Here is a 10982-nt window from a genome sequence, read left to right as displayed (position 1 = left end):
CTCCACTCCAAAATATTTTGGGGGGTGCCTTCATACTACACTAAAAAAAGGTTGAGAACCACTGCTTTAGAAGAAAGGACTAGGATCCCCTGATAAATTGGGGGGAATGATCTGAAATAAACAGGATGAAATTCAGTAAGGTCAAGGGCAAAAGGTGTTGTTTGTGCTTCAGTTAGGAAGAACTTCTTCACAGTGAGAGTGGCCAAGGTCTGGAACGGGCTCCCAAGGGAGGTGGTGCTCTCCCCTACCTGCGGGTCTTCAAGAGGAGGTTGGATAGGCATCTGGCTGGGGTCATCTGAACCCAGCGCTCTGCAGGGTCACTATGCCGGGGGTCGGACTCGTGGTCTATTGAGATCCCTTCCGGCCCTAACATCTATGAATCTATGAATTGAGGAACCATAGTCAGCTTTCAGGAACAGGTTACATTTATTAATAAATAAACTAAAGGAGATGGATATTAACTGAGAATCAATCCCAGTGGGCAACAGCCCGGAGCCCTGCTCCTAACCCGACTGCCCACTGTCAGTTTTCTCTGAACAACATAGTTATTTTCAGACAAACCTGTTACAAGGCCAATACCCTTACATACACAAAGTGCTACACTTAATAAAAAACAGTCAAATTCACGAATATGAAATGAGGAATTACTGGTTAGTCTGCAGTATTGTGAAAAGGACCTGGAAGCTATAGGAGATGACAAGTGAGTGACTCAACGCTGCAATATCGTCGCACAAAAAGCTAGCAGCATTTGAGATGCATTAATACAATTGTGAGACTCAAGTCACAGGAAATACTTCTTCCACCCTATTCAGTGCTGAGAAGGCCTCACCTGTAGTACTTTCTCCAGTTTGGGGCGCTGCCCGCCCTTCAAGAACTAATTGAACAAACTGGACAGAGACTATGGAAAACCAATAAAATGATTAGAGGTCTAGCAAATATGACATTTGAAAAAAGACTGGAAGAATTGGGATTATTTACTTTGGAAAAGATAAGACAGAGAGGGCATCTGATAATAGCCTTCAAATATAGAAAGGATTGTTATAGAGGATGGCAGTCAATTGCTGTCTGTGTTCACGGGCAGGGGGACAGAAGTAGTAATAAGCTAAAAAGGCAACAAGGGGCAGTAAGGTTAGATTTTACAAAGAACTTCCCCTACCTATGACAGGGGTTGAATACTGAAACACATTGCTCAGAGTGTGGGGAATTGCCAGCACTGGAAGATTTTAAGGACAAATCGGACAAACATTTGGGACGGCTCACAACAAGGTGACAGCGCCTTGAACGGGGAGCTGGACTACATGACCTCCTACGGGCCTTTCCGACCATGTTTTTCTGCTCCTGTTTTTTATAGATTTTTTGGAGCTGCAATGCTCTGGTCACAAAGTGTTCTACTGAAGTGGAGTTTATGCTGCTCAGTAGTTCCTCCAGATCCCTGCACTGTTGCAGAACATGAGATTTCAAAACCCTGAACTGAGACTTCAAAACCAGCGATGCTCCCTCATCCCACGCACAATATTGAGGTTGAAGAGCCCTCACCACAACTCTACGAAAACAGGAAGTCAATGTTTGAAGTAGTACTTTGCACACAATAGAGTCAGGAAATTTGAAGTCTGCCCCCATTCAACAAAATACCCTACTTCTCCAAAATAATCCCCCGAGTTTTGGGCCTGACACTTCTGGCATGATGCAAAGTGCCACCCTGTTCTTCCAGCATCACTGCAGCCAGGGCTACCATGCATCTTGTGTGTGGCATGTCTATAGACACCAAGTTGTTTGGGAAATATTACCGGAGCTGTGCACTTCCTGGTTTTCTAATGCTTATGACTGTGTCTCTGGGGTTTCAACACTAGTCTTTGAAGGGATATGCAAGGGGACCTTAACGGAGCATTTATCACTGCTGCAAGTGTCCTTGTTTCTTGTTTGCAAAAGGGGGAGGGAGTAAGTGATACTTGCTGCCTCTGAGGATAGGAATAGTTCTTGGCTTTCTGTCAATGTTATTAATACTGAGCACTGGAAGAGTTGCAGTTCGAACACACGGGGCCTAATCCTCATTTAAGGCCATTTTGTGCCACCCTAGCAACAGAGGGCAGAACAAGACCCTCAGGACGTCGCGTGTACAGGAACCTCCCTAGTGATCACACAGCGGGCATACAAGCTCCAAGCTAACCCTGCAGCGGACATGAAGCATCAGGAATGTGTCGAGAGTGCATTGTGCTGCATTAACTATAAGGCTGGGGAAAGCAGAGCTGCTCTTGCAACAGAAATAGGGCTGAAATTAGCAGGGCCCTGATCCCTCAAATATACGTAGCTTAGAACATGTTCCTCCTTCCAATACAGAGATGGAGCAAGGGTAGATGGAGGCCACTTTTCCAGAAAACAGCACACTGCACATTCACCAAGACTAAAATGACTGGGAGGGGTCCTCTTTCCCTAGGAGTCAGCATGCTGGCAATGTCAGCAGATTGCTAACACCGCCTCGTTCCACTCCATATTACAAGCCACAGCCCAATAACTGTTCACATTTTAAAATGGGGACTTTTCTTTTTTGGTACTCTGCAGTCAGTCTCAGCAAGGAGAGCCCAGAGATGCCAATTTCTTGTCTCTCCTGCAGGAGCTGGGTGGGCACTGCCAGAAGTGTGGGCAGGAGCTGCAACCTCCCTCTCTTCCCTTCCCCTTGTCTCCAGCTCTGGCAGGGGAAGATGCAGCAGCAGCAGCAGCAGCACAAGGGCAATCTGGGAAATGTAGTTCTTGTTATAGGGTGATGTCATTGCATTTTTTCTGCCAGAAACTGTGGGGGGTTTCTTTGGCCACTAAATGCAAGTCTGTGGCAAAAAAAAATAAAATAAAAAGGGGTGATATTTCCCCTCAGCACCACCAAACCTCCAGCTGCTCTGCTGCCACTGTTCCTCTTTCCCTCCCTGCTGCCAGAGGCTCTGGAGCCAGAGCTGGGAGTACAAGGGCAAGGGGGCGGGGAAGGAGGGAGAAAGCAAAGGGGTAGTCTAGAAATACTCAGGCTGAGGATCCACGTAGGAAAGATCAGCCAAATACATACGTATGGGGCTTTCAGTTGCATGTTTAGTGTCTACTGTTAATTAAGTCTCAGCCTTGTTAAACTTAAGGCACCCTTTGCTAGACTCGAGGCACCCCTCAGAAATGCCAGCGCTGAACTTCCACTTGTTTTCTGATGACAGAAAAACACTAGAGCAATTCTTCTGTTGCACAGAACTCAGAAAGCCCACAGCAGGGCAGAACAGTTTTAATCCTATGGATTCCTATTTCAAATCACTACTAACATTGCCTAGCACCCCATGATCAGTCTGGAGATTTTTGTCTAATGCATGTATTGCAGGCTATTACACTTGCCTAGGCCCCATTCTCATAGCATCAGAATACCTCACTATCCTTAATGTACCTGTTCTCACATCCACCTGTGAAGTAGGAAAATGCTTTTATTCTCATACCCTGACAGGGCACTGGGCACCAGCTGCCTTGTTATATCTCTGCCCCCACGCAAGCAGCTGCCATGGCTGTAGTCACTACCCCATGCCCTGGGCTGGATCTGGCCTAGAAGGAGCCCCCATGGTCCAGAACCCAAGATAAGTGTGACACCCCGCCCTACAGTAACTGTGGTTCCCTACCAAATTGCAGATGACATTGTAGGTACACGGCTGCCTCATACAAACACTGCTGGAGTCTTACTAAGTAGTAGCATCCACTGGAGCTGAGCAGGTACTAGGTATTTTCCTGTTCTCCTATATCATGGCACTAGAGGCAGGGAGGCCACAGCCTCCCTCGGTTCCCCTGCAACTCAAAGCCCATAGGGCTGAGAACTCCCAAAACCAGGGTTTGTTGGATCCCAGGACCTGCCCTCAAACGGAAAAACCAGTTACCTGTGCATATGCACCAATGGCACCCCTTAGAAAATGCCAGTTATTAGCTTTCACTGCTTTTTTGGACTATGGAAGAATAAAAGAACAATTCTCCTGCTGAACAGAACTCAGAAAGACCACAACAGGGCAGAGTGTTTTTAATGCTATAGATTCGTCTTTGAAATCTCTGGGTTTTTCTTGCAAATCGCGTAGAGATGTTTACACACCCAACAGTGCTAATATTGCTCAGCACCCCATAGTACCCTTAAACAGATCTCAAAGCCCCATTGTACTAGATGGTACTACACTGTATAAACCAGAGTTAGCTAGAATGGACCACTTTCCTCAACAGTGGCAGCACAGCTGACAGACAGGCACACACACAACACACTCCCGGGTGGATCCTATTTCTTACTCCCCCCTATATCCGAGGGGAACCTGATAACAGAAGGATATTCTAAACGGGAGCACACAAGGATTTACTTGCATTGATACTGGAGCAATTCCTTTCACTGGAATTGAGCAAACGTCAGTGAAAGAGATCACTGCAGCGAGACTGATTCACGATTACGAGTCCTTAGCAGCTGCAGAAAAGGGCAGGGTGAACATTAAGCTGTGCAAGTCTGATACAAATGGCAGAGTTACAAAACTGGTGATTGAAAAAACAAGATTTTCTTATTAGTCTTTTGGTTGATATGTATCTGGAGACTCCTTTGGGGAGAAGGAATACCTCTTTTCTATGTTCTTGTGGGCGATACCTTTTATTTGAACCAACTGTATGCTTGAAATAAGTATAGGCAAACTTTTGGGTATTACAATATGCTCCTTCAGCCCTGTGGTACCTGAACATTGGTCTAGATCCGTACCAACCATGCAGTTGGCCCAATAAGGGATATCATACACAAATTCTTGCCTCTCGTGCATCTCCTAGACTATCAGGGAAGCAACGTCACCTCTTTTTCATGTTATCACAGAAAAAAGAGCCTAGTGAAAAAGACAGTGTTTTGTTTTTTGCCCTTATACAGTCGTAAGCCAAACCTACACATTACTGGATGTTTGGGTGGGACTGAAAAACCCCCAAAACTTTGTGTTCAAACTTTTCAAGGAAAAATGAATTAGTAGTAGCTGAAATGAGCAGAATCACCATTTTTTCTTCTTGGTCTATTCCTGAAACTCTTTGCAGTGCTAGCAACTTCAGCTGTTCACATCTCCTCCACGATTACTGCCAGCCTGCTTCACTTGATGAGGCCTTGGAAATTGGGCTCTGCACACTGAGGTAGTGCTGCCTGCTGGCTCAGCAGCTTATCAATGATGCCAATTTCAGCATCTCGTCTTTCAATGTTCTCAGATGGAGTCCAGGACATGTCATGCTGAAGCTTGTAGGCACCAAGAAAAGCATGTGGGCAACTGGTCCCCCACTCCTGTAGAAAACAGAAGGGAACAAATTCACATCAGCATCCGCTCACATACTCGCTGGAAGATCAGCTTGACAGGCAGATGATGCCTAGGCCCATCTACCAGAACCACACTGCTGTACAATCAGGAATATATAGTGCTGGAAGAAACCGTGAAAAGTCATGCAGGCCAGATTCCTGCTCAAGACGTCATTCCTGTCTAAACCACTCCAGACAAGATATCTGCCTAACCTGCAACTAAAACTTCCAGTGATTGAGACTCCACAGCCTCTCTCATGATCAGGATAGACCCCTAGGGAACTCTGCCCCCTCACAATTTGGCGCCGAGCTCTATAATCCAACCAGTTATGCACCCACATTATAGTACTTTTATCTACACCACCGTTCTTTAGCTTACTTATATGAGAAGGTTGTGGGAAATGGCATCAGAAGCCTTACTAAAAATGAAGATACATCACAGCTGTCGCTTCCTCCTGTCCACAGGGTGCCTCCATAAAAGCCAGTCGACAAGCACCGCAAGTCATGCAAACCAGTGGATTCATGCATAGCTCATGCTCATTGCAAACTTAACAGGTTACTTGAGGGTGTGATGGCGCTACACAGGAGACTGAAGAACGCTGCTCCCAATTCAGGCAGGTTACTACACTTTCTAGTGCAAGCTCTGTGCAATGACAATAGTGTAGAAGCCTCATTTGTATGGCTTGTTCTTAATTTTCTGTACTTGGCCATTAAAAACTGCTTTTGTTTAACAACACACATTAGATACTGGATGCTTCAGCAAAGGCTAACCAAACCTGGGATCTTTGGCACAAGCAATCTGATGACTCTGACATGTTCCTCAACATCTGGTACTGGGTAGCACATCAGTCAGAAAGGGGCCTGGCTCCATTACATTTTCTATCCTTAGCTTTCTTGTAGAGCTCCTAGAAAGCTGCTGCCAGGGCAGGAGATAGGGTTGCCTCCATGCTGTGCTGCGCGCTCTATTTGAAGATACATGGATATAGGAGGCCTCAATATCATATTTAATGACAATTCCAACCCCCATCGGTCATGCTCACAGAAGGCTGCCTGCCTGAAGGAGGAGATTTTGGATACTTAACTCCTAGTTGGGCACAGGTCGCTCCTGGTTCCCATATCCACACCGACGTGGAACTGTGGGAGTCAGTGAATCGGTCTCAAGACCTAAACAGACAGTAGTGGCTGGAGACAGAGAAGGCTCTGAAAGCATGTATATTAACTCCTTCAGGGGGATTCCTACAAAACCCCATCCGCTCAGTTCTCAAGTCACCCAAGAAGAGTATCTTTTTACACACTTTTCAAACAGAAAAAGCACGTCAACTTTCTTTAAAGGTGACTTCACAACACAGCTCCTCAGTCATGAACACAATTCCAGTCACCCACAAAGCAAGCTTTAGTATGTGCCACACTTCTTAAGCCAATATGGCTTTTGGCAAGAGAGCCAAGGATGGATAAACTGGACTTTGAATATTTTTTGTTGACTTCCTCTTCCTACTCTCTCTTGGCTTCACTTAACATTTTTCCTAAAACAAAGAGAATTCATCATCTACCTTAGGAGAGATTATGGAGAAGCATCTTTGGCCACTTTCCCGCTGGTACAAGTAGTAGATGCTTCCTGGTTTCTTCACGAAATTGCAGGCCACGTGGTGTAGATCAGCATCTCTGTTAGCTTCATCCAAGACCTAAGGCACAGACAGACAGAACTGTAAGGTTCCTGCCCCCAGCGAGTCCACACAGGGGAGAAGAAAAACAAAGCAGTAACCCCTTTCTGCCTGAAGTCCCTTTCAAATGATATACCACTTATCCAACCACCACCTCCTCCTTGGGCTGTAGGAGTGCTGGAAAGGAAGGAAAGAACTTTCTTGAGGAAGATCAGCTAAGAGTGGGCTAATTAATTTGGTGATACTCAAATGCCAACAAGTCCCCTGCTCTGCAACTGAAGATTATTAGACTTAGATATGCAATGTAAATGGCTTGCTTAGCTATGCTGTAATCTCTTGCATATAGCACACCCCCCAAATACGACACACACCTTGCTTCTGAAAGGTAGAATGAAGAAAAAAAGACCTTTCCTTGAAAATACTGCTGAGCAGTACTAACTGAGCAGCAGCTCCTGTGGCCAGAGCTTTAGCAGGCGCATTGAAAGAAAAGGTGTTCACCGCCAGTAGCTTGGAAGCCCCCCTACAGCATTACTTTCGCTTGCTCCCAGGAGAGGCAGAACCTGCTATTACTGTATTTCCTTCCTTATAATGAACAACACCCCAACTTCCAGCAGCTGAGTTTCAGAAAAAGAGGTACGTGCTGCATGCAAGAACATACAGTAATACTCAAGAAGGAGTCTAGCAACCTTTCTCCTGAGAGAGCAGGCAGATTACTAGGACCAGCCCTGGGACTAATGAGCTCACCTAGGTGCTGCTTCAGTAGCAGTTGCACAAGTCTTGGAGCACAAAGGCTCACTGCAGACACTGAGGGCAGGGCAGGGTTCTCTTCAGCCTGGGACTTTCTCAGTGCAGGCGAGTGACTCAGTTAGTGGCTTCTGACCTCTGTATGCAGCGGCAGCAGGGCGAGACCAATTGCCAGAAGTAGCAGGACCCACCTTCCCCTGTCGGAGCAGCTCCTGCCTGGGCCTGACACTCCTGGCTCAGAGGTGTGCCTTCTGTCTCTGGTGGGAAGGATCTCTCTAGCGGCTGGACTGCACGCAACCCCCCTGCTAGGATTTTCTGGTCTGCTACGCTAGGGCTTCAGCAGAACTGCCCAAGACCAGGATCTCAGCCAGCAAACAAAAGGGAAATTCAGAATGCTGCTCGAGTCAGCACACTGCTCCATGGTCAGTTTATAACCGGGCTCACATGACACAAGGGCTCGCAACGGCACCGAGCCAAGAGATCTATCCCTGTTCTGTTCCTATTTACGTTTCCAGATCTCAAGTTCCCAGGCTTCCTTCTTTGGCGCTGACAGAAGACATATGGCTGCACATTACTTAAGACCAGGTTGGCCCCGCTCACCTAGTGGCACCGGGAGCTGCTGTGTGTAGCATGGGAGCCCCAAGTGCCCGGTAAAGGGAGGTGCCACAGTGGGCTGGGGGAAACTCAGGCTCTGGCCACATGAAGCAGAGCAAGACAGCTGCTGTGAGAGAAGGTATAAAGTATCACCCCCAAGAGCTAGGTTAACCCATCCCCAGCCCTGCAGCTGGCACCAAAATTCGGGCTTTGGATCCTTGCCCACCATACAAAACAGCTGGGCTTGCAGGGCCAGGGAACAGTTCACCTGGCTCCTGGAAGGGAGGCCCCTCTTGCAGCATCCTGTCCCCACTCCTCTCTGCTCCATGCAGCCAGGGGCTGGGCCCCCCTTGGCTCCACGCCAGCACCCCGGAGCACAGACTGTCACGGACACCTCTGGGAGCTGGGGGCAAGCGGGGCCCTTGGGGAGGGGCAGGGTTGAACTTGTGGCAACAGGCCAAAAAAGACTGGCAACCACCACCTACCACGAACTGGAGCGGGCATCAGGGTTAAGAATCCAGACGGAGGGATCAAAAATCTCGGGGCTGTTGAATTCAGGGAAAGGACACAGAACAGACTAAAAGGAAGGGACACGGCCACCCACTGCTTTCACCCCGGGTTGCAGACTTGAATCACGGTCACAGATCAATCTATAGCATTTCTAAGGACACAGGCCCTTAACCAAAGAAGCAATTCCTGCCCTCCTACAATCATCACTGCCATCATCATCTCCTAGGATGGCACCACATACCTCTCGGTGACACATCTACTGTGTGAGGCCTGTCAGTCTGACCATCTCCGATATGCTGTCCTCTCCTGGCATTTGAAACGCACGCTTCCTCCACCCCACCCCTGTGCCAGATCCTGTTCTCCACCCACTCCCCCAGGGCTACTCCTGACGTTCACGCCTCTCCTTCCTTTGCACCTTGAGTTATTTTCTCTTATCTACTCACATGACTTCATGTATCACCTTTACATTGGTGCCTATTCTCTTGCCTCTGTCTAGTCCCCATTTCCTCCTGATGTCTAACCAAAGCCAAGCTCAGCCGCAAGCTACTCTTCCTCACCCGTCACATCCGATAGCACAACCCGAATTGTTTTCAGGCACCCCCTGGCCCACACCTCCAGGTTGCATCTAATCCTGGTGTTTCGTTATGCTCTCCCTCTCCTCCTCAAAACCCCCGGACGTGTCAGAATAGTTTCTGGACCACAGATCTCGGACAAGCTCCATCATCCTAGCAAAACTGATACTTCTGCTGCGGTGGCATCTCCCTTCTCGGTGTGACCTGCACCATCTCCATAGGAAAAAACAGAACCGGGGAGCCAGAGCAAAGATATCCTGAGAGCTTCTGGCTGTGTTTAATGAATCGGGATGCTTGCTCTCTCCCTCCACGCTCCCCACACACACAATATTCCTGGAAAGCAGAAATCACTTCTGTGCTGGAGACAGGAAGGAGCTCCTGCTGGCTTTGCTTTCTGTTCTCTGCACCATTAATGGACAGCTACAAGCGGCATGTCTCTTGGCCCTCTGAGAGGGGCTGGGTAGGGCTCTAGCCTGAATCCGTGCAGAGGGTTGGGCCAGGACGACCCTTAAGGGCTCTTTCATCCTTCAGATTTTAGCTATTCGTTCAGGCGGCCTCCAGGTGCCGAGAGGACGCACCGAGAGCGGCCGGTTCCTCCTTACCTTCCGCGCCTGCTCCTGCAAGTACCGGATTTGCTCCGCTATGACGGTCAGTTTATTGCAGGCGTTGGCTCGGATGAATTCATCTGCCTGTCGGGAAGAAGACACCCTTTGTCAGACGAGCTCAGGGCAAGCCAGTCCCGTTGCGCCTCGTCCCTTACGGACACACATTTGGATGAGCAAAACTGCCTTTTTATTACTAGGCTGTGGTGGAGGAGGGGAAGGGGAACGCAGGGCAGCGTGCGGGCAGTGCCCGGCTGCCCCTCCCCGGCGGCGCGTGGCCAGCTGCGCGGGGGGTCGGGGGCGGCCGCGGGGCAAAGAGCGAGCGGCGTTGCGCAACCGCCACCAGGACCTGCTCTCCCCCTCGCCATTAACCACCGTGACTAACAGCAGCAGCAGCAACGAATAATAGCAATAAACGAGGAGTAAATCATGGCAATAATGAGTGAACGAATCGCCGATATGGTCATCCACGTGAGCGCCCGGCACCGCGTCCTGGCCCGACCCCGACCCCGACCCCGACCGCGGGCACGGCCTGTGCCGGCCTGCTTCCACTCAGCGCCGTCCGTGACCGCGATTAATAACAACACGTTAATTATAACAGTAACGAACCCCGCACACGCGATCAGCCGCATCCCCGCGAGGGCCCCAATGAACGCCACCCGCCCGCCCGCCCGCACCTGCTGCACGCGCTGCGCCAGCGCCACCAGGTCGGCGGGGTCCCCGGCGCGCCCGGCCCGCGCGGGGCTCAGCAACGGCAGCGCCGTGCCCCGCTCCACCAGCGCCGCGCCCTCGGGGCCCCCCGCTCCCGCCGCCGCCGCCGCCGCCGCCTCCTCCCGCCCCGCCGCCATCGCCTGCGCCACGTGGGCGGAGCGGGCCAGGCCAGGGGGCGGAGCTATGACGGTAGAGCCACGACGTTGCCGCGCGGCGAGCCGGCTCGCTGGGCGGGGCTATGACGACAGGGCGGCGACGTGGCTGCGCACGCAGCGAGACAGCGCGG

The 10982-nt window shown here is 49.9% G+C and overlaps 1 protein-coding gene across 1 annotated transcript; it reads right to left on the bottom strand.

Moving 5' to 3' along the window:
* Positions 1-4010: 4010 nt before the first annotated feature.
* On the bottom strand, positions 4011-10848 carry C13H1orf50 (chromosome 13 C1orf50 homolog). Its single transcript, XM_059716396.1, has 4 exons — positions 10663-10848; positions 9986-10072; positions 6853-6984; positions 4011-5290 (listed from the first exon to the last, which is right to left on the bottom strand). The coding sequence occupies exons 1-4, from the start codon at positions 10831-10833 to the stop codon at positions 5105-5107; spliced, it is 576 nt and encodes a 191-aa protein (XP_059572379.1). The 5' UTR covers positions 10834-10848; the 3' UTR covers positions 4011-5104.
* Positions 10849-10982: the final 134 nt, after the last annotated feature.

This window comes from Alligator mississippiensis, chromosome 13 (assembly GCF_030867095.1).
Source record: "Alligator mississippiensis isolate rAllMis1 chromosome 13, rAllMis1, whole genome shotgun sequence".
Classification (NCBI taxonomy): domain Eukaryota; kingdom Metazoa; phylum Chordata; order Crocodylia; family Alligatoridae; genus Alligator; species Alligator mississippiensis.
The sequence above is the reverse complement of the archived record's forward strand: the minus strand, read 5'-3'. Positions and strand labels throughout refer to the sequence as shown.